Genomic DNA, 24,791 nt, shown 5'->3' with positions numbered 1-24,791 from the left:
TAATTTAATCTGTTTATTAGTATGCATTTGCTTCCCTTTGCTTGTCTATAAAAACAGTGAACTACTGTTATAACTTTATAGTGTGAAATATATTTCCTTTTGAATTTGAAATTATTGTATGTCCTTTATATGCAGTGCACTCTGTTATGAATTTAGGACACTTTCTTAGTAGTAGTTTCAGAAATCAAAAGAAACTTTTAAAACAAAAATTTAAAATCCTAATGTATTGATAACATCATGGGGATTAGAAAATAATTTTTTTGAACAACTGCCTAGTACAAGCAGGTTTCAAGGGACTCTATTCAGATTTGTATTACATACTTCAAGGTTTGGCAGCAAGAGAGATTTATGTCATTTTTTGAAGGAGGAGAATTTAAAAAGTCACTGAATTATTATTGTTAATGTTGCCTTTCCTGCCCTTTCTCTACACAAAAGTAATTTGATCTTCCAAATGGTTAGTTCTGTTTTCTCCCTTTCTTTTCCCTTTCTTCCTATTCCCTGAAATCTCTGAAAGAGAGAAATCTGGAGTAGTTGATGTGAAAGTCATCCAATACAAATCTAATTCAGAAATTAGGTTCTAAAGTGAACATACAAGGTAAAAATCTCCTAGAGGCAATATATTACCCTTTAAAATCTGAGGGGAAGACACCACACTGCAGACTTGTACAGATAGTTTAAACTCTAGAGGACAGTTGTCTCAGGACACCATTGTTTCTTTGGTTGTGTGTTAGAGGTGGGGTGATAATATGTGCCCAGTACAGACCTTTCAGCCCCAGTCTCACGTTCAGTGTGGCACTGATACCAGATACTGACTGAGGTAATGTCAGATTCCCCTCTCCCATCTTACACTTACCCAGCATAAATAAACTCATTGCATGGATTGGTGATATTTGTTATTGACATATTTGATACGGAGAGCCTCCTGTGTGACAGGCAGTGTTTTAGTAAGGTTCCAGGAATACAGCAATGAACAGAAACAGACAAAATAATCCACTCCTCTATGTAGTTCTCTCTCTCTATTCCTCTATATCCAGTAGATAACTGGATCAGGAGTTCTTAACCTTTGAATTCACAGACCTGTAAAGTTCAGGGACGTTTGTGCATCTGGATAAGGAAAAAAAGTACATATTTCTTTCACTAGCCTCTAACTGGAATTTAGTGTTTCCTAGAGTATAGACAAGCTGTAATAGTAGTAGTATCTGTGGGACTTTTCACCCTTTAAGAGATCCCTTATATTATCACATTACATTGTTGCAGGTATCTCTAAGTTACAGTGATTGTGAGACTTGTTGTTGGAGCTTATTAACGAATAAAGAACTAAGTACATGATTTCCCAAATTCGTTTTTTTTTTAATATTTATTTATTTATTTTATTTTTGGCTGTGTTGGGTCTTCGTTTCTGTGTGAGGGATTTCTCTAGTTGCAGCAAGCGGGGGCCACTCTTCATCGTGGTGTGCGGGCCTTTCACTGTCACGGCCTCTCTTGTTGCGGGGCACAGGCTCCAGACACGCAGGCTCAGTAGTTGTGGCTCACGGGCCTAGTTGCTCCGCGGCCTGTGGGATCTTCCCAGACCAGAGTTCGAACCCGTGTCCCCTGCGCCACCAGGGAAGTCCCCAAATTTGTTTTTAAAAAATATTTTGATACCTATATTTCAGTATAATTTATTTCTTATGCAATCCTATGCATATTCTTTTCTACATTTTAAATCACTCTGAACCTTATTTCGACAAGAGGTTCCTATGCTGCATGATACTGCCAAAGGCATCCACAACATAAACAAGGTTCAGAAACCCATTCTGGTAGGAAGAGACAAACAATGAACAAGATCAAAGTAAATCATATCCTGTTGTGAAAGGTGATAAGCAATATAAGAAAAGTAAAGGAGGAAAGGAAGAGACATGGGGAGTGTTGGAGGGAATTCCCATTCTAAGCAGGATTGTCAGGGCTGTCCTCGCTGAGAAGGCACATTTGAGCGAGGAGGAAGAGTGTGGGGATTAGGATCTAGGCAAGGGAAGAGCAAGTGTGGAGGCAGTGACTCAGTAGTGTGTCTGGAGAGATCCAGCGCTGGCCAGCTGGTGGGGGCAGGGGGAGGAGTAGAAGGAAATGGGGAGCCGATTGTGTAGGACCTCGTAGGCCATTCTTAGTGCGATGGGGGGCTACTGGAGGGTTTGTGTAGAGAAGTCACGATCATGGAACTTCAACAAACTCCTAACATTATTTACATGTTTTGAATTATAAAAATTTTCAAACGTGCAAAGATGTAGAAGAATACAATGAACTTCTATATATGTATCATCCAGATTTACCAATTGTCAGGATTTTGTGACTTAAGTTTTAAAAGGATCACTGGTTGCTCTCTTGGCAATAGACTTAACAGCAGGCAGAATCATGAACTCTGGAATCAGGGAAACCCGTTGGGAGGCTGTTGAAATAATCCACGCAAAATAATGGTGATGGTGGCTTTCAGCAGTGTAATGGTGGAAGTGGTACGAAAGAGTTTAATTCTGAAAGTAGAGGCAACAGGATTTTCTGAGTGATTGGATATAGAGTTTGAGTACTTGAGGATGACTTGCAGGCCCTGTTTAAGTTACCTTATTTTTTTGCTCTTATTCTCTCTTTGGCCTTAGTGTTGATTTATAAGAATTAAATGGATATGCTGTAACACTAATTTACTTGAAAATTTCTTAGGAAATGCCAAGAAGTTAAGGTCAGAGTGAGGGTGTTTATCTTCAGAATTGAGATGCTTAATTGAAGAATAGTCTGCTTCTTAGCCTCTCTCTGGAACTCTTTGCCTGGCGTGGTTTCTTTTGATAGTGGAGACTTGCAGAGCATTGGTTAACTATGTGAAATGTTTGAAGTTGGGATGGCTAGTTGCTGTGTGTGGGTTGAAGCAGGCATAAGGGTAGGAGGCAGACTTAGCCCCATTTTTACCACATAATTCGTCTTATTTGACTTTTGAAGTTCAGGTGTTGAAGCTATCTCTTGTGCTTTATTTGTAACCCCTGTGAGTTAGTGGATGTCTCCGTGGTTTCGTTGGGCTTCCTCACGGGATGGTGACTTTAGACTTCTTACACAGTGACCCAGGGGTCCAAGAGTATTTGTTTCAAATGCAAGTGGAAGCTGTATCACTTTTTATGATCCAGTCTCATAAGTCACACAGCTTACCTTCATCATATTTTGTTGATTACAAGTGAGCACAAATTCTACCTGAATTCAAGGGGAGGGGCATGATACTTCACTTCCTGGTGAAGGAGTGGCAAGTTTCTTAGAAGAGCGTATGGAATGGGAGATGCTGTTGTGGTCATGTTTGGAGAAGACAATCTGCTACAGTCTATTGGTAGTAAAGAATGAGGTAATAAAGATGATAAACACAACTTAATGGTTTTATAAGAGATGTGTATTTTGTGAACTCTTAATTTTTTTTTAACAGTGTTTTCCCCTTTTATATGGCACTTATATAGCCATTCCACTGAAGGCCTTAGCACTTATTTTTCATTATTGTTCTTAGGATCTCATATTTCTTTATCAGTTGTTTCTCCAGGGCTACTCTTAGTAACATATTCTTTTATGGTAGGATTACTGTTCAGTTTCTTGGCAATGAGATTTGCTATGCTGCTTTTAACCAATGGATTTTAATTTAGAATTCAGTGATTTTGGAAATCACTGTATCTATTCATATATTGGGCATCTTTGGTAAATAAGTTAACCCTTTCTTGGTCAGTAAATGTCACATTGTTTCAAAATATTTTCATATAATTAGTCAAAATACATACATAAACAATTTTCTACCTAAAATTACTCTTTACAACTTGATAAATAAGCCATCTCTAAAACTTTGTTGAAGTTAACAAAGGTATAACATTATTTGATAATAATGATACAAGACCCTCATTTAAAAAATTTGCTCTGTATCCTCTGTTAATTTGGAAAAATCAAAACTTTGGAAAAATTGAGAGAACAGTCCAGAAAACACCCATATATTTGTCTTCTGGTGTCACCAACTGTTAATATCGTGCTGCACTGCATTTACTCCTTCCTCCCTCGAGGAAGACATTTTTGTGCATAATCCACAAAAATTTTAACATTCTTCAGATGGAAAACTTAATAGCCATTAATTGCTTTATTCTTTTTTTTTTAACGTCGTTATTGGAGAATAATTGCTTTACAATGGTGTGTTAGTTTCTGCTTTATAATTTTGCTTTATTCTTTTATCTTAAGGAGTGTGTCCCTCTTGTAACATATTCAGGGAAGTAACATCTATACTTACCTTAGAACCTTTAGAACATCTGAAAGATTTTAAAAAGTACAGTGTTTGTTATATAATAAATTAGGGTAAGAGTCATGGAGGTTGTTGAAAGTAGACTCAGATATTTTCATAATAATCTCTGGCTTTTCCTTATCTCTATTTATTTATTTAACATCTTTTTTGGAGTATAATTGCTTTACAGTGGTTTGTTAGTTTCTGCTGTATAACAAAGTGAATCAGCTATACATATACATATATCCCCATATCTCCTCCCTCTTGGGTGTCCCTCCCACCCTCCCTATCCCACCCCTCTAGGTGGACACAAAGCACCAAGCTGATCTCCCTGTGCCATGCGGCTGCTTCCCACTAGCTATTGATTTTACATTTGGTAGTCTTTTTTTTTTTTTTTTTTTTAGATTCCATGTATATTTGTTAGCATACGGTATTTGTTTTTTTTGTTTCTTTTTATGGCTGAGTAATATTCCATTGTATATATATGTGCCACATCTTTCTTTATCCATTCATCTGTCAGTGGACACTTAGGTTGCTTCCATGTCCTGGCTGTTGTAAATAGAGCTGCAGTGAACATTGTGGTACATGACTCTTTTTAAATTACGGTTTTCTCAGGGTATATGCCAGTAGTGGGATTGCTGCCTCATGCCAATTTAAATGAAATGTTATGACATACATGGAAAATTGATCATGTCTACATTTTGGAGTAACCCCACTAGACTTTAGGTGTTGTGAGGGCAGTTTCTGTTTTAATTTTGTATTTCCATCACATATATATATATATGCACCAGGCACATAGTTTCATGAGTAGTAAGTATTTATTGAATGACTGTATTACTGAGTGCTACAAATGATCTAAATGCAGTTTTCCATGAGCTCTAAAACATGTTGGTAATGCTTTCAAATCTGATAATTTATTTGGGTGACTTTGATTTTTTAAATTTTTGGTATTTTTGATTTAAATGCAAAATGAAAACTTTAAAATCATTAGAGCAGAGTCAAACTGTAAAGTACTATGTTTTTTCCTTGTGAATCATTGTTTTTTCCATTGTGAATCATATATAGTTATAACTATAACTTATAACTTTTATAACTATAACTTATAACTAACTTATAACTAACTAATAAGTTAGTTATATGGTATTGAAAACAATGATTCATTGTGCTTTCATTTCTTCGAGGTTTGTAGTCTCCTGAGATCTAAACTCCATTCCCTGAAATCAAGGGAGTAATGGAGGACTAAGAAAACGTGATACCTTTTTTCTGAGAATGCTGAGAAATAGAAATTTTTGCAATATGTTTTCAAATTTATCCTTCTAGTCTGTGTTTACTTGCAGTGTTGTATTTTCCAAGCACACAAACAAATGAGATAGTTATTTCTAATATTGCCAGATGGAGTGTTTGCAAATGAAAGGATTAAAAGAATTTTAATGTTGAACATTAAATACAGGTATTTGATCTGAAGATTAAGAAACTATTAATTACATATAAAAGGAATTAAATTTTATACTCTTGAGTATATCAATGAATGGAATATAACATACTCTAGTTAGTGTTAGGTAAGCAAGTTTGAGTTTTTAATAGACTGAGTGAAATTTCAACGTATATGACTTTAGTAAGCATATTTTAATAATGATAATGTTTACGTTATAGTTTGGAAATAAAATATACAAAGCAATAATTAAATTCATATTTTTATTTTAAAAAATTGAACTTTTCTCTTTTAATTATTATTTTTGAACAATTTTAAAGAAGATAAAATTGTAATGATCTGTATGGATGTGTGGGAGGTCATTGCTTTTAAAGTTGTGTATTTAAAATATCAGGGAGTCTTCTTGAGGACCCTTCTTTTGTATTCTTACTGAGTATATTTGCTGTGGCTTTGCCCCAGTTGTGCAGTTGTCTAGGTCCTTTACATTTTTGTGTGCATCTTCTGACTTTTGAGTCAAATGTATATGCATTTTAATATATTTTTATTAGTGGAATTAAGGTATAGTAAGGTCAAAGAAATGAAATTTTATATGATTTGTATGGTTTATTAAAAATACCTCATTTTGGGACTTCCCTGGTGGTCCAGTGGTTAAGACTTTGCCTTCCAATGCAGGGGGTGCAGGTTCAGTCCCTGGTCAGGGAGCTAGGATCCCACATGCCTCGTGGCCATAAAACAGAAGCAATATTGTAACAAATTCAATAAAGACTTTAAAAAATTGTCCACATCAAAAAATACCTCATTTTTAACAGTTGGTGAAATAAGTATTGGTATTCTTGTTTCTATAAAAATCTAGGATCAGGGAAATGAAAGCATTCACCCAGAGTCACAGAGCTAGTGAGTAGAAGAGTTGTTCAACCAAAATTAATTGAGTTATTTGTATATTATAAGTGAATTTTTCTCTGCTTTGTTCAGAAGTAAGCACAAATAAACCTTTAATTAGTTTTCTTTTATATTGAGGGCTGTATTTGTTTTGTGTTCATTTGACTGTTTTGTTTTTCTTTACAGGGATGGTTTTAGATTTTCATCTCAAGAAGCTGCTTCTAGTTTTGGTGATGATAGGCTACTAATAGAAAAATTTATTGATAACCCTCGTCATATAGAAGTCCAGGTTGGTACATTTTAAGATATCTTTTGAATTATTATAACTTTAAAATAATATTACTTACTCCTATTAGAAACACATCCTTTCTTACATTTAGAATGATTGTGAAAGTTCCAGTATGTTCGAATAAGTATGAAGTAGAGAATGTACATAAGTTGATCGCCTCCCTTTGGAGTCTGGTATCCTTTTTTCAAAGTGCCAGAATGTTGATTGGATGGGGAATGATACAGAAGCCCAGCTCCAGAAAGCGATAGTCACAAGATGTCCGTCCAGGCCGAATATATTCTACCTAGAGGCGCACTCAGTCCCCTCCTGATACTGGGCCACTTTGGGGCATTTTTAAAAGAAAAGTGCCTGACCTGGACTCTTGTATCATTTCAGTTCACAGATGTCTGTGTGGCTTATTGTGGCAGGCGTTCTGCTATTGGATAGAGATGAATAAATCATTTCTTCTACTCAGATTAAGATTGTAATCCATCTGTTAAAGTGGTTGTGGAGGTGTGGCTTTCAGCAAAATAAAATGTTTTTTTTCTGAAATAAAACACAGACGAAGAAGGAAAGTCTGCCGAAATTTTTGTTTTTCTGTCAGAAATGCCTTGTGCTAATTTTACACATTGTGGCTATGAATTGATATGTAACAATTGAAATTGATAAAATATAAATATCAGATTAGAAATCATATTGAAATGAAAGTATTATTATTTTTTTCTTAATTTTGTGTGGATAGAGTTCCAGAAAATTAAATAAAAGGTTATTTGCTGCCCTTGTAACTTCTGATGGGGCATAATAAAACAAAGTCTTAGATTTTGTCATTGTGTTATCTAAGTTTAATTATCACTTTACATAGATATTATTTCTAGTTAGGAAATCTTCATGTAGATCCTCAAATCTTCCAGAGTGGAAAAAACAACTTGCAAACATATAATCCATTTATATTTTTAAAACATTGAACGTAATGTATTTCTTTCTGAGGCTAGCAGATTTTGTTTTGTTTGTTAGTTTTTGTTTTTAGATATTCTAAACTGAAATATCACATATACAGTGAAGCCCACCTAAGTGTACAATTTAGTAAAAATTTATTTATATACATACATAACTGTGTAACAACCATCCAGATCTGTATATGGGTCATTTCCATTATATCAAAAGATTCTTTCATACCACTTCCAGTCAGTCCTTCTCCTTGGCCACCAAAATTAACTGCTATTCTGACATCTAATACCATAGATTGTTTTTGTTTGTTCTTAAACTGCATATAAATGGAATCATGATACATACTTGCTTGTGCTGGCTTCTTTCACACAGCATCATATCTGAGGTTCATGAGGCTGTGCATTATCATTCACTCAAAAATTGCTCTGTGGTGTTCCATTATTTGAATAACCTGCAATGTATCCATTTTTCTGATGGTGAACCTTTAGGTTGTTTCCATTTTTTGATATTATGAATAAACTGCTATGTCTTTTTCTGAACATATATACTTTTGCATATACTGAGGAGAGGGATTGTTGAATTACATGGTCAGGTTATGTTTAGTTCTAATAGATACTGTGGTGGTTCTATCAATAATACATACTCCTGCCCATGATATATGAATGTTTCCAGTTCATCCATCTTTTCCAACATTTGGTGTTCTCAGTTTTTTAATGTTTAGCCATTTTGTTGGACATGTAATAGTATCTCTGTTTTAATTTGCATTTCCCTGATGAATATTGATGCTGAGCATGTTTTTAATACGTTGATTGACCAAAACTGGATATCTTATCTTGTGAAGTGACTGTTCAAGTCTCACCCTTGCCCCCCTTTTGCAAATTAGATTTTTTGGAATTATTGAGTGTTCAGGGTTCTATATCTATTTTGATTATGAGTCCTTCACCACACACACACACACACACACACACACCCCATATATTCCCCCCATCTGTGACATACCTATTCACTTTATTAATAATATCTTTCAAGGAATAGAAGTTCTCAGTTTTGTTGAAGTCCAGTTTAAGTCCAATTTGCGTACCCAAGTTAGGAGCTTTATTGTTTTAGGTTTGGTATTTAGGCCTGTTACTCTCTTTCAATTTTTTGTTTGTTTGATGTGAGATGGAGTCAAAGTAAATTTTCTTACATTCTCATACCCAATTTTTCCAGCATCATTTATTGTGGCGTACATTTGCTGTAAATTAAGTGACATTTGGTCACTGTCTTAGTTATTTTGCTTTTGTAGTAAGTGTAAAAATCTGGTACTGTAAGTGCTCTAAATTTATTGTTTTTCTTCAGATAATGTTGGCTTTTTTTATATTCTTTGAGTTTCCATGTAACCTTTAGACTTTGTCTTGTCAATCTGTCTCTACCTTCTACCTACATTCCCACCCTCCCCCCACATCAGATGGGATTTGGATTATATTGAATCTAGAGATTATTCTGGGGAGAATTAACATCTTAACAATATTGAGTTTTCTAAGCCATGAACTAGAATATCTCTTCATGTATTATATCTTTAATTTCTCTCAGCATTTTTTTGTAGTTTTGAGTGTAGAGGTTTTATCTATCTTTCATTAGATTTATTCCTGGATGTCTGATAAGTTTTGACACTATTATAAATGTTATTTTCTAAATTTTATTTACCTATTGATTGTTGCTTATATGTAGCAACAATTGAATTTTATGTATTAATCTTGTATCCAGTGTCCTTTTTAAATCCACTTGTTTATTTTTTGCGTTTTGGTTATCTATTGCTGAGTGATTAACCATCCCAAAATACAGTGATTTGAAACATTTAAGGTTGTACAACAATGTGAATGTACTTATTTAATGCCACTGAGTTGTACACTTGAAAACGGTTACAGTGGGGCTTCCCTGGTGGCGCAGTGGTTGAGAGTCTGCCTGCCGATGCAGGGGACACAGGTTCATGCCCCGGTCCGGGAAGATCCCACATGCCGCGGAGCGGCTGGGCCCGTGAGCCATGGCCGCTGAGCCTGAGTGTCCGGAGCCTGTGCTCCGCAACGGGAGAGGCCACAACAGTGAGAGGCCCGCGTACCGCAAAAAAAAAAAAAGTTTACAATGGTAAATTTTACCTATATTTTGCCACAATGAAAAAAACTACACAACATTTAACTATTTCTTATAATTCTTTGGGTTGATTGGGTTCGGCTGGGCACATCTTTTGCCTCACTAGGTGTCTGTCCACTGGGGCAGTAGTCATGTTGGGGCTTGACTGGTTTGGAACATCCAACGTTAGTGCCTTGGAAGATTGACTTGAAGGTGAGGTCAGCCAAGACATGGGACAGCTGGGCCTCTCTTTATTCATTCTTGGGGCATTTCCACATGACTTCTCCATGTGGAATTTCTATCAGGATATCCAGACTTCTTATATTGAGTATCAGAGCTATGTGAAGTAGCCCTTCTGTCTTTTAAAGTTTAGGTGGCACAGGAGCACTTTTGTTGCATTTTGCAAGTCACTTGGCCAGCCTAGAATCATTGCCATAAGTGCTTATGCAAGTGTGCGCATACCATGGTTTGTTATATTCAGGGCTATTTTTGGATACTAGTTATCACAACCCTTTCTACGGCCCCCAATGCTCATGTCCTTCCATAGGCAGAATATACCTACCTTCCTTCCAAGACCAGAATCTCATATTCAGACTTGGTTCAGGTATGGATGAGACTTCTTGTGTATGGTTTCTCAAGAGCAGTTTTTGTGATGTGAAGATCTCTGTATTTAAAGACAATGTGACACTCACTTATCAAAAATACAATGATGAGTAAAGGATATGACACTGCAATGAATACCCCCTATTCAACAAGGTAGAAAAAGGGAGGCACACAGTATTCAATGGTTCTTAGCAATCGAAACCCAGAAATTTAAGCTGAGAGATCCCTTTGGAGGGTTTGTAATAATTCTAGTGGGCGAGGGTAGCACCTTGGGCCAGTGTGTGGTGTAGGTGGTGAGATGTGATTGAATTCTGTATATTTTGTGAAGGTAGACCAGATTTTCTAAAGATCGTATGTGATGTATAAGAAAAAAATAAGGCATCAAAGATAGTTTTAGGCTTTGGGCCTGACGAATTATAAGAATGGGACTGTCTTACTGAGAAGGGAAAGACTGTGAGAGGTAAATGTTTTGGCGGAGGAAATCAGGGTATGAAGATGGACCAATGAAGGTTGAGATGCCCATTAGATATCAAAATGTAGATGTTGAGTAGACTGTTGGATATTTAAGTCTGTAATTTAGGGGAGATATTTGGGCTACCCTTCCTGTAAGATCCTAGAGGTAAAACTAATTTTCCCCCCTTTTCTACATTCCCCATCTAGCACTTACTTGTGCTATTCGAAGACCACTTATACCATTTTATTTTTAGCTATCAGACTTTCCTCATAGACGAAGAAGTCCCTGAGGACAGAGGCTGGATCTTATTCATTTGTTTTCCCTAGCAACCAGGCAGTGTCCTTCACATTACTAATACTCAGTGAATGTTTGTTCAATTGTTTTAAATAATTATATTTCTACATAAGCTTTTAGTTTATTTTAATTAACCATGGCGTATATCCTAGCCGATATTTTTAAATTTAGGTGAAAATATCTCCCAGTAACTTAAATAGGCAACACAGATGTTTCCCATATCTGATCTACACTTGGAAGGTTTTTTACTTATTTTCTTCAGTTTTAATTAATTAATGTTAGATAATTTGTGCACATGATAAAGGGTATTCAATGAAAAGTAAGCCTTCTTTCACCCTTGTCTCCAAGTCCCCTGGTTTCTATCCCTAGAAGCAGGCACTTGTTACTGTTTTTTGAATATCCTGCCATAGTCTGTGAAGTATATACATGTATATCAACTATTGTTTTTCACACGAGCTATCACATACTCTGTTCTTTCTTGTGCTGAAACTGTGTACTGGCAATAGGAATGGCACAACTCTGTGTGGTTTAAACCAGGGCACTGATGGCATTTTATGGGCTGGATCCATGGATGTTAAACGGCTTGCCATTATGTGGAGCAGTCTATTGTGATAAAGCTTTTTTCAGTAAGCAATATATCTGGGAGATCTTTCCATATTCAGTACGTGCATATCTGTAAAGGGCTATATTAAAAGTTTAAAAAACTCATGATGTGTTTAAGTATTAACTTCCCTTACAAGCACTTTTTATTTATGATGTTTTCTGGTTACTTTGTCTCTTCATTTGATTAATGGAATTCCCTGGTTGTCCAGTGGTTAGGACTTGGCACTTTCACTGCCCTGGCCTGGGTTCAATCCCTGGTCTGGGAACTAAGATCCCACAAGCTGCGCGGCACAGTTACACAGACTTCAGGGAAAAACAAAGTTGATTCTGTGTATATTTGAATCTGGTATGTTACAGTTGAAAATGTTTCTAAGAATTCTTGGTTATTGTGGCTTTATTTCTTGGACACTAAGTCTACTTTCACTTCCACATCAATTAGAATAAAAAAGGAGGTAGAATAAATTTAACGTTTAAAAATAGTTCTAGATGTACTTCATGCAGTCACCTTTGAGTCTTAGAAATAAAATTCCAACTTACTGGCATTTCATTACTGTAATGTTTCCCTTTGTTTGGAAGCATTCTTGAGGTTTAGGTAGGTTTTATTCCTAAAAATTAACCTTGTAGTCATTTATTAACTGTTCATTTTATAATTTATTATACTTGTTAAACCATGATCTCTTTTGATTTGATGTTTTCAGCAGCCATATAAAATATTAAGATGATATTATCTACTATTTATAATGCATGGGAAAACAGTGACTTGCCCAGAGAGGTGGCATAGCTGTTTGGAGCTTAAATTAGTTCCTTGATTTTGGCTTCTAGAAGAGCTTTTACCCCCGTGAACTTAAATATATGCATTCAGTAATATGCATCTACTCCTTAATCATGAAAATAGATTAATCTATTTCTGATCAAATATTCTATGCAAAAACATTAATAAAGAGCATATTTTACTGTTTCCAGATTTAGCTAATAAGATATATGTTAAATTTGAATTTCAGATAAACAGTGATTTTTTTTTTTTAAAGTAAAAGTATGTCCCATTCAGTATTTGGGATATATTTTTATTAAAATTTTTATTAAAATTTTTATTAAAATTAAAAACTCGAGGGCTTCCCTGGTGGCGCAGTGCTTGGGGGAAATGAGTGAAATAGAAAACAAACAAAAAATAGAACAAAATGTAGGACTGACAAAATAGACAGCCCTTCAAAAAAAAAACGCAAGGAAAAAAAAAAAAAAAAACTCGAGTTTATTTCCCATTATTACAAATGGGAAAAGGCATAATGTTATATATTAACCCCAGACCTTTTACCAGTTTCTTATAACAAAAATAAAGCACAGTAAAAATATCCATATATAAGTAACAGACCACATACTGGTTGCAAATGAAATAGCATTTCCTGATCAACAGACGTGATAATATTAACAACAAACAGATGTTTGTAATAATCCTTGCGGCTCCTCTACATGCCACTGAAATCTAGAATATATTCCCTTTATTGATACTCATTGTCCCTCACAAAATTGGTACAATTGATTCTCATATTTTACCCAGTGTATTGGAAATGTAAGATGAGAATTTTTTCCTCAAGTCTTTAATAAAAGTGTTCAGTTGAGTTTTGGAGTGGTAAATATAAAATTTTCCTCCACTAAGGTCAACCAAAAGAAGACTGTATTTGAGCGGTATATATGTTTTATGAGGTTGGAATATTAAAATCCAAGGGGTGTTGCATGGAGAAAATGTTAATTGGGCACATATGCTATGGAGATGGCTCTGTAATTTTTCACGTGGTATTATTGCTCTTTCAGGTTTTAGGTGATAAACATGGGAATGCTTTGTGGCTCAATGAAAGAGAGTGCTCAATTCAGCGAAGAAATCAGAAGGTGGTAGAGGAAGCACCAAGGTAAGAGCTTCTCTCAAGGAAACTTTATAGTAGTCTGATTTTTATGTATTTCACATACTTCTTTCCCATTTTATTAGCTAAAATTGCTTTAATAGTAATAGTAGAATGTATTAGTGTGTATACATTAAAAATTTTCCTCATTGAGGTATAATTGACACATAATTATCTCTTGAACAGCACAGTTGTTAAGGATGCTGACCCTCCATGCAATTGAAAATCCACATATAACGTTTAAAGTAAGCCCTCTGTATATGTGGTTCCTCTGTATCTGCAGTCATCTGACCTTGGATCTTGTAGTACTGCAATATTTAGTATTGAAAAGTGTAAGTGGATCCTTGCAGTTCAAACCTGTGTTGTTCAGGGGTCAACTATATTATATATGTTATATTAGTTTAAGGTTTACAGTATAACGATTCGATAGTTGTATATATTGTGAAATCACCATAGGAAGTCTAGTTAACATCCATCACCATATATAGTTACAGAATTTTTTTTTTTGTAATGAGAACTTTTAAGATCTACTCTCTTAACTGTCAAATAAGCAATACAGTATTATCTGTAGTCACCATGCTGTACATTGCATCTCAACGACTTATTTATAGCTGGAAGTTTGTACTGTTTATGTCCCCCTCCCCCTCAACCGTCAATCTGATTTCTGCATCTATGAGCTTGTTGTTTTTTTTTTTTAAAGATTCCACGTATAAGTGAGATCATACAGTGTTTGTCTTTCTCTGTCTGACTTATTTCAGTTAGCATAATGCCCTCAAAGTCCATCCATGTTGTCACAAATGGCGAGATTTCATTCCCTTTTTGTTTTGGGGTTTTTTTTTTTGGCTATGCAGCTTGTAGGATCTTAGTTCCCTGACCAGGGATTGAACCTGCACCCTTGGCAGTGAAAGTACAGAGTCCTAACCACTGGACTGCCAGGGAATTCCCAAGATTTCATTCTTTTTTATGGTTGAATAATATTCCACTGTGTATGTGTATGTGGTGTATGTATATATATACATATAATATACATACATATATATATATATATATACCACATTTCTTCATCCATACATCAGTGGACACTTAGGTTGTTTCCCTGTCTTGGCTATTATAAATAATGCTGCAGTGAACATGGGGGTGCATGTTTCTTTACAAGTTTGTGTTTTTGTTTTCTTTGGATAAATACCCAGAAGTGAAATTGCTGGATCATATGGTAGTTCTGTTTTTAACTTTTAAAGTAACTTCCATACTGTCTTCCATAATGGCTGCACCAATTTACATTCCTACCAACAGTGCACAAGGGTTCCCTTTTCTTCACATCCTTGCCAGCACTTGTTATTTCTTGTCTTTCTGATAATAGCCATCCTAGCAGGTGTGAGGTGATATCTCATTGTGGTTTTGATGTACATTTCCCTGATGATCAGTGATGTTGAGCACATTTGCATGTGTGCATTAGCGATCTGTGTGTTTTCTTTGGAAAAGTGTCTATTTAGATCTTTTGCGCATTTTAAAATCAGATTTTTTTCCTGTTATTGGGTTGTATGAATTCTTTATGTATATTGAGTACTAACCCCTTATCAGACATACGATTTGCAAATATTTTCTTCTATTCAGTAGGTTACGTTTTCATTTTGTTGATAGTTTCCTTGACTGTGTAGAAGCTTTTTAGTTTGAAGTGGTCTTAATGTATATTTTTATAATTAAGAATTTGCCACTTGATCTTTCTCAGTACTTCAGTGCATGAAAGTGAGAGAATACTTGAACAAGAAGTTGGGGTTTTATTAGAGGAAAAAGTGGGGTGATAACCCACTCTGACTCCCATAGTCTTCTAGGTAGCCTAGACCCTGTTGGTGTGTCTGAGCATGTGGAATTTCTGGGATACCTACCTTCTAGGCTCTCCAGTTGGCAAAAGTTTCATAAAGTTGATCCTGAATTTCCCGAGTTTATCCTACCATGAAAAGGCTTTTGGGACATGGTTCTTAGAGATTCCTTGATTCATCAGAACTACTTTGGGCACGTCTCCAAGCCACCTGTCATGTGTTTGGTGTAGCAATTTCATGGAGCTTCGTTTCTACTGTGACGCTAGGTTGGTATTTATAAATATTCTGGTTTCCTCTTAGCTCTTAAAAATCCCCAGTTGAGTGTTCATTGGTATATTTAGTAACCAGACATTAAGGAATATAACCAATTGTAGTTTAATCAGCATAGCCAGTGTGCCTTGAAAAAATGTGCGTGTGTGATTTCTGTAAAGATTAGGTCTGAATATGAGTGGATTTTTAAAATCACAGAGTATTGGTAAAAATCAAATCCTATACCCCCCCCCAAATTATAGATTTAAATATCCAACAGTCTACTCAACACCTACATTTTGATATCTAATAGGCATCTCAACCTTCATTTGTCCATCTTCATACCCTGATTTCCTCCCCCAAAACATGCACCTGTCAGAGTCCTTCCCATCTTCACCATGCTGTGAAGAACAGCCCTTTGTCACCTACATGGGGTGTAGCCCTTTATCTCTTGGCCCATGTAAGACGAATGGAAGAAGAGAACCAAAAGGAATGTTCTGTCTATGTCTTTAGGAAGAGTCCTAGAACCTGCCAGTGTTGTTGACTTGGCAGTGATCCGAAGTTAGGAACTTTCCTAGGGAGTCTGGGATATGTCTGTTTTCCCGAAGTCACCATGTGCCCAGCTAGTTGAATGGAAAAAGGGGACAAGGGATGATGGTAGAACAGTAATAGTCTCTGACACACCACTTTTGCAGTCTTAAGTTTTCTTATCTTCTTGTCTTAACACTTCCAATATAATTAACTTTCTCTTTTTATTGGAAATCCACTCAAGTCTTACCTGGGATAGAAATCTTTCACAGACTGGGAACTTTGAATCATGATTTTTATTTGTTTCCTTTCTTTCTCTAGAAATGTTAAGTTTTTCATATGAACATCTCATCTATTAATTGAGAGAAAAATCCAAGGAAAACTTAAAGCAGTAGGAAAAAAAACTAGAACCGATTGTTAATAGTGACTTGATATGTATTTGTGTATTGTGAAATATTAAAATAAATGGAATATGCAGTTTTCAATTCCTGGAGTAAGAATCTCCCTCTGTGCTTTGAGTGCAGTGGTGAGCTTGCTTGCAGCTCTGAGTATCACTAGCAGAGTTTATGACAAGGGAAAGAATAAGACCAGACAGGACAAAAATAGTTTTACTCACCTGTGCTTGAGATTATCCAAATGTTACGATGTTAATCTTTAGTTGCATTTCCTTTTTTTTTCTTTTTGGTTGCATTAATTTTGTCAGCCATTATTGTTGAAATGTCATCTATGCCTGTATCTGTTAGGTTAATGCAGAGCTGTTATTTATAATAGGTAGATAAGATTCATAACATCCGAATCCAGTGATGAATCCTAATGTCATCAACAGGGAGACAGTATGAAGTACACTTCCCACCTGTGACGTATCCTTGCCTCCCCTTCAACCAGTCAAACCTGAATCTGTTCAAGGCTCTAGATCTAATCAGCAGTTTACAAGAAATAGAAATGTAATGTTAAAAGACCTTGTGAACATTGCATGTAGAGGAATGAGACAGGAAAATGACCAGATCCTTGGCTTAAAAAAAAAAGAAGAGGGCATTACAAGTTAAAAGAATCATAAAGATTTAAAAACCAGTCAGATGCAGTGGCTAGATCTTATTTGGATCCTGATTCAAAGATATTAGCTCTAAAAAGATATTTACAAGATAATCCAGGAAATTTGAATACTAACTGGATATTAAAGCTATTAAGGAGTTCTTGTTAATTTTAAAAGTGTGATTATGTTATAAAAGAGTACTTATAGAAACAGATACGGAAGTTTTTTTTTTTATGGAAAAAGCTGATACCTAATTTGGGATTTGCTTTAAAAAAAAAAAAAAAAAAAAGGGAGTTCCCTGATGGCCTAGTGGTTAGGATTCCGGGCTTTCACTGCCGTGGCCTGGGTTCAGTCCCGTCGGGGAACTGAGATCCCATAAGCTGCGTGGCACAGCCAAAAAAAAAAAGGGGTGGGGTGGGGCTGGTAGAAAAGTAGACATGCAGCATAGACAAAACAAGAATAGCTATGTAGTAGTAATTGTTACATATGGGAAACAGGTATGTGCAAGTTCATTATTTCTTCCATAATAAAAAGTTCATAAAATGTCATCTAAATCTTACACATTTGAGAATAATTTTAATCCACAAATAGAAAAGTAGTCAGTGTTTTATTTCTCAGAACCTTTTTCACGTAGAAGCAAAATATGTGAAAATGCAGAAATGATTTGATAGTATTCTTTTCAGGGTTCATTGAAACCCTTTTACTTGCCTGCTGGAAGGTGCTTTTTTATTGTGAAACAAAAGTTTTGAGGATTTATTAGATGTACAGTGGATTCTTGTTATTTGTGGTAGTTAAATTTTTTTTTAAAAATTAATTAATTTTTGGCTGTGTTGGGTCTTCATTGCTGCGTGCAGGCTTTGTCTAGTTGGCAGCGAGCAGGGGCCACTCTTTGTTGCAGTGCACGGGCTTCTCATTGTGGTGGCTTCTCTTGTTGCGGAGCACAGGCTCTAGGCACGAGGACTTCAGTAGTTGTGGCACGTGGGCTCAGTAGTTGCGGCTCGCGGGCTCTAGAGTACAGGCTCAGTATTTGCGGCACATGGGCTTAGTTGCTGTGTGGCACGTGGGATCTTCCCGGACCAGGGCTTGAACCCATGTCCCCTGCACTGGCAGGCGGATTCTTAACCACTGTGCCACCAGGGAAGTCCTGTGGTAGTTATATTTTATAAAGTCACTGTGAACACTGAATTAGTAAATACTGAAGCATTGCTCCTAGGGGAAATACAGAATTAAGTTTCTGTGAGCCTCTGGTCAACATTTTCATCAACCGATTAATACATAACCTTGTTTTGTATGTGTTTCTGTTGAAAGACACCTTATTTTAATACATACTATTGATTCATTAACCTTGAACTCACCGTCTTGGCCAGCAGCGCTATAATGCTTGCCTGAAGGAAGCTCACCTAACACACGTTTTCTCTATAGGGCACGACTTCCAATCTTACTTGGAGAAATTATGAATATATATGTTAAATTTTACTCATAGGAAACAACTACTTGTGCTAAAGTAACTGTATATTTTATAGATTGATTGAAGTTGCAGTGTAGTGTGGAAAGTTCAGATGTTTTATAAAAATCTTAAGTTGATTTATTTAAACATGTTATGCTTAATAACACAATAAGCATACATTATAAGCATATATAAAGCATATAATATGAAATCTTAAGTTGATACAGATGATCATATCTGAGTAAACTTTAAGAAAATTTTTATGTAATGCACACAAAAGATTACTTAATTTTTGTTCAAAATGTAGGAAATTACTCTTTCTTATTTGCAGCCTTTTTCTGGATTCTGAGACTCGAAGAGCAATGGGAGAACAAGCTGTAGCCCTTGCCAAAGCAGTAAATTATTCTTCTGCTGGAACCGTAGAATTCCTTGTGGACTCAAAAAAGAATTTTTATTTCTTGGAAATGAATACAAGACTCCAGGTAACAGAAACTCTGGTTTTCATTCCTCTCCACGCCTCTATACTTTTCCCTTCTTCACCACCCCTTCTTGTGTTATAAAAGCTAAAAATCGACTCCTTAAAGTGTTATTTGGTTTTTATGCTTGTGCTAAGAAATCTGTTGGAAATGACAGATAAGTATCAGGTTAATTTAATGGTCAGTGTCTAGCCCTTCTGCTTTGTTACTGTTAATACTTCATATTGGAAATTCCTTTTTTTTTTCCTTGAACTTTCTTGATGAAGTGCATTAGTTAGGGTTCATGTGCTGATAAGAGAAACTACTCTAGATATAATAAATACAAAGGGATTAAGGGCTTACCAATCATTGGAAAGGATGGAGGAAGGAAGGGTATCTAGAGTGAACTTGCAGGAATGACCCTCAGAACTGGCTTCTAGAGGAACTGACACCTCTGCCACAGTTATGAGGTTGAGAAATCAAGTGGCTGCCCTGGAATTTGACTTTAGGGACATGCTTCCTCAGTTTCAGTCAAGGTCTCTGGAAGCCACTGGTGCTGTAACTAGTGGCTTTATTTCCTTCCTTCTCCCCCCTTGTCTTTGATTTAAATTGTAAACTAACATACACATACAGAACATTACGTAGAATACAAATGTGTAGTTGAAAAAAATTATTCAAAGCAAGAGTTCACGTAAGCCTCAGTAGGATCGGGAAGTACCAAAGTGCCCAGCGCTTCTTACCCCTGCCCCTCAGCTTCTTCGCCTTCTCAGTGATTCCGCTTCCATCTTCTTATTTACTATTCGGACTGAATTCTAAACATCTCCTTATAGTTCTGGATAGCTCTTCCTTTTATTTATGCACACCTAGGAAATAGAATTAATTTTGCCTGTTTCTTTTTTAAACTTTAAATCAGTGGGATTATATTGTATGATTTTTATATTTGGTTTCTTTTCTCAACATTGTGCTTATGAGATTATACCATGAGACTGATTTTCATTTACTGTGGAAGAATTTATGTATCTAGATGCATTTTGAGACCAATGGTAATACATATTTATAGTTTGTATAGGTATTAACCTCAGTAGTTTTTGCTCAAAACTTAGGATACTCCTGCTTGAAATAATTTTTTTTAGCTGGTATTCTACTCTTGTGAACATCTTTAGAAGTGGCAGAATTTTGCCTTTTAAAGATTAATCTGATTTTGATTAAAAATATGTCTTTATAATGAAAATGTCTAATTAGATAATTAGCTGGGAAATCATGTTTTTGATTAAAATGGAGACTGTTATGTCATGATGAGACTAATAGCTTGTAATACGATTCTGAATGCAATTTGAAGTGACTATAGTATATTTTTATTTTATCCAAGGCACAATGAATACTAGATAGTTTAGTTGGGGTATTTAACAGAATTTGCAAAGTTAATAACCAGTGTTTGTTTAGGGCACTTTGTTACTACGTTCTATTTTTTCTTAATCTATTTATTTTTTATTTGTTTCTGGCTCATTTATCTCAGCCTGTAAGTTTTTTTAAGTTTGGCCCATGGTTGTTTTTGTTATAAGACTTCCAAAAGTTGATATTTATTATCAAATAATTCTGTGTAGGGAGTCTAAATCATTTAGGTACCTACGTTTATAGTTTGTTTCATGGATGGCTTGCCAGGAAATTATGTTCAGTACCCTCAAAAAAGATTATAAATGAATTTCAGGAAAAAATGAAATTCATAAAGAATTTTATCATATTAGATCTCATAGTACCTAATTTTATGCTGTTTAATAGCACTTTTTTAATTTGTCTCCCATTTAATGTGTAACAGTATCTCTTTTCTCTCTTGCATTTGCTTCCAGTGGCAGTAATCTTGTCAGTTACCAGACAAATTAATTTTGATTTTTTTAAGAAGCATCTTTGTGATGGAGGGATATTTGCTGGTGGAGGGTGAAACTGAATGGGAGCATGAAAAAGGATCTTGGATTTCATAGTATTCAGAAAGACATTCTTAGATATTTCAGTGACGTCTTTCCAGTATTGTTTAAACAATTCAAATGTCCTTTTAATAGTAGATTTTCTGTTTCAAATTTCTTTGCTAACCTTAAATTATAATACTTAAGGCACATTCACCACATTGTTTATCTTCTAAGATATATGTTATCTCTAATTAGTGTTTCAGTTTGAGCCTGGAGAGCTATCATTTTCTTTGTGTTTTTTTTTTTTCCTTGAAATTTCCTGATTGAACTGTCACTTTTTCCAGCTTTAGTACTTGTACATTTTTTCCTGGTAATAGAAATGTGAGTAGCATCTTCACTTTGCTGGATTTTCTTAAGAGCGATATTTGAAATAAATACTGTTTCTCCTTAAAGAGAAGCACTGAGAAAGTCACCAGGTTTGGTGCATAAATACTGGTTTTGTTCTCAGTCTGGTCAGAATTTATGTATCAGGATTATCTACGCTATCCCCATATATGTTTGTTTTTAAAGTTATTGTTTGCCTTTGCTGAAAGATAAAATTCAAATGCTTTTGCATTACAAGTCCCTTTTCTCTGTGGCCTTAATCTCTCCTTTCTTTTCTCTGAATTCAGTTTGACCTCTGTGTGCCTTTATCATGTTACCCCTTTGCTTGGAATGGTCTCTGTTCATTTCTCCTAGTAGGAGTGCACATATGTATCCACCCATGTTCACCTGTTTCCTTCTGTCTTCATTTGAAAGATGGATAGATATGGATACTTTACCAAAAAATACAATTTTATTAAAATGTTATTTTAATGAAATAAATGATATGTAATTTTGCTTGAATAACTTTATAGTTTCCTACTTCATTGAATTGAAATACTAAGAATTGGTAATACTTGGTTAAAAGAAAATCTAAATTGTTCAGAAGAGTATACATTGGAAAAACAACTTCCCATACCACATTTTTGTTACCACAACCAATAATTTTCCTGCAGAGACAACCTTTGTTTTACTTAAAAATATATCTTTTGTAGTATTCCATACCTAATTTAAAGCATTATCTTCTTCATTTTTGTGATTTTTAATATTCAGCTGTATGGATGTACAGTCATATAATTTCATTGGTTTCCTGGTGATAATTTTTGCAGTATTCTGCTCTAGCAAATAGTGCAATTATTGAAAGACCCTATACGTCATCATTTTGCACATGTGGAAGTAGAATTGCCTGGAAAGTGATATGTCCTTTTATAATTCAGTGAAGTATTATCAAGTTGCCTTTTATAGAAGAACTTGCCTGGCCAAAAGGCAAGTTTTGCCTTTGGATCTTTGTATGGTAGTGAAAAATGTGTCACATTTTCATTTTTCTTATTATGAGTGAAGGTGAATTTTTCTTCATAGATTCCTTTACATTTCCTTTGCCCTTTGGGTTTTCTTATTGACTTATAGACGTTTTTATTTTTTTGGGAAATTAGCCATTTGTGATATCATCAGGAAGCACTGCTCCATGAATATTTTCACATTTTTAAAGAGTGAGGGCTTTCTAACCAAAGACCTCTGGCACCTGATTAAATGATAACAGCTTTAAAGATAGAGTGCTAGAGAGAAAGCCTTATCTTTCCCCAGAGCCATTTGTTGACATTCCAGATTGGTAAATAGAGGCCTTCCTCCTCTCTCCCCAGATGGATTTGTTTACTTCCCAGAGCCAAGTTTGCTCTCTCTCCAGAGATGAAGAAGGGCAGATGTGCCAGGAACTCTTTTCTTAAAAAATACATTTATTTATTTATTTGTTTATGGCTGTGTTGGGTCTTCGTTGCTGTGCATGGGCTTTCTCTCACTGTGGCGAGTGGGGGCTACTCTTCGTTGCGGTGCACGGGCTTCTCATTGCGGTGGCTTCTCTTTGTTGCGGAACATGAGCTCTAGGTGCACAGGCTCAGTAGTTGTGGCACATGGGCTCAGTAGTTGTGGCTCGCGGGCTCTAGAGTGCAGGCTCAGTAGTTGTGGCACACAGGCTTAGTTGCTCTGTGGCATGTGGGATCTTCCCGGACCAGGGCTCGAACCCGTGTCCCCTACATTGACAGGCGGATTCTTACCCACTGCGCAACCAGGGAAGTCCCGAGCAACTCTTATATAAGCTCTGAGATAAATATTTTTGGGGTTCTGCCCCTGTGATAGGTGCACAGCCCTCTGCACTCACAGGGACGTTAGACCAATGGGGAATTGGGGTGTGAGAAATGGTGTGAAGATGCTCTGTGAGTAACCAATTGCTTCCTTCTCCAGTCCAGGAACTGTGTTTGTTTCATGGCAGGATTAATGAATGTAGATATAAAATATACAGATATGATTTGTGGCTAATTTTCTCTCACCTGTTGCCTGTCTTTTTGACTTTGTATATATTTTTTCCTCCTAGGGAGAAAATTTTTGTTTTTAAATTTTGCAGTTGAATTTCTAAATCTCTTTATCATTTCTGATGTTGTAATATACTTAGACTTTTCCTACTCAATTATAATTGAAACATTATTCTTCCATGTTTTCTTTTAATACTAATTTCATCTTCCTTGGTGAAATTTTCACTTCATCTGGAATTTATTTTATTTTTTTCAAATGGTTACCTGTTTGTCACAGCCATTATTGAATAATCATTCTTTTCAACATTAATTAGAAGTCATTTTCATTATGTACTGAATTCTCATATGTATGCAGATGTTTACTGTTTTCTTTTTTTAACCTTTCTGTTTATTCATGTGCTGGTACCACACTATTTTAGATGTTATATCTTTTTATTATAATACAGTATCCAGTAGGAATATTCTTTCTGATTACTCTTACTTTTCCATGTGAAGCTTTTGGGTTTGTTTTTTTTTAACATCTTTATTGGAGTATAATTGCTTTACAGTGGTGTGCTACTTTCTGCTTTATATCAAAGTGAATCAGCTATACATATACATATATCCCCATATCTCCTCCCTCTTGCGTCTCCCTCCCACCCTCCCTATCCCACCCCTCTAGGTGGCATAAAGCACCGAGCTGATCTCCCTGTGCTGTGTGGCTGCTTCCCACTAGCTGTCTGTTTTACATTTGGTAGTGTATATATGTCCATGCCACTCTCTCACTTTGTCCCAGCTTACCCTTCCCCCTCTCCATATCGTCAACTCCATTCTCTAGTAGGTCTGCGTCTTTTTTCCCATCTTGCCCCTAGGTTCTTCATGACCATTTTTTCCCCCTTAAATTCCATATATATGTGTTAGCGTACGGTATTTGTTTTTCTCTTTCTGACTTACTTCACTCTGTAGGACAGACTCTAGGTCCATCCACCTCACTACAAATAACTCAGTTTCGTTTCTTTTTATGGCTGAGTGATATGCCATTGTATATATGTGCCACATCTTCTTTATCCATTCATCTGTTGACGGACACTTAGGTTGCTTCCATGTCCTGGCTATTGTAAATAGACCTGCAGTGAACACTGTGGTACATGACTCTTTTTGAATTATGGTTTTCTCAGGGTATATGCCCAGTAGTGGGATTGCTGGGTCGTATGGTAGTTCCAGTTTTAGTTTCGAACCTCCATAC

At 35.8% G+C, this 24,791-nt stretch overlaps 1 protein-coding gene across 4 annotated transcripts in view; it reads left to right on the top strand.

Annotated features, from left to right (window-relative positions):
- The window catches only part of PCCA (propionyl-CoA carboxylase subunit alpha), a 362,003-nt gene that overhangs the window by 126,569 nt on the left and 210,643 nt on the right, over window positions 1-24,791 (top strand). For all 4 annotated transcript variants that reach the window (XR_457051.1, XM_007461534.1, XM_007461535.1 and 1 more), the window contains 3 exons: window positions 6,756-6,858; window positions 13,658-13,752; window positions 19,152-19,302. Coding sequence is in view for 3 of the 4 variants with exons in the window: in XM_007461534.1 (XP_007461596.1) it covers window positions 6,756-6,858; window positions 13,658-13,752; window positions 19,152-19,302 (349 nt within the window). In the remaining variant the exon portion in view is untranslated. The remainder of the gene's footprint in view (window positions 1-6,755; window positions 6,859-13,657; window positions 13,753-19,151; window positions 19,303-24,791) is intronic.

This window comes from Lipotes vexillifer, unplaced genomic scaffold, assembly GCF_000442215.2.
Source record: "Lipotes vexillifer unplaced genomic scaffold, Lipotes_vexillifer_v1.1 scaffold655, whole genome shotgun sequence".
Lineage (NCBI taxonomy): Eukaryota > Metazoa > Chordata > Mammalia > Artiodactyla > Lipotidae > Lipotes > Lipotes vexillifer.
Note: the sequence above shows the minus strand (reverse complement) of the source record. Positions and strands in the feature narration are given on the sequence as shown.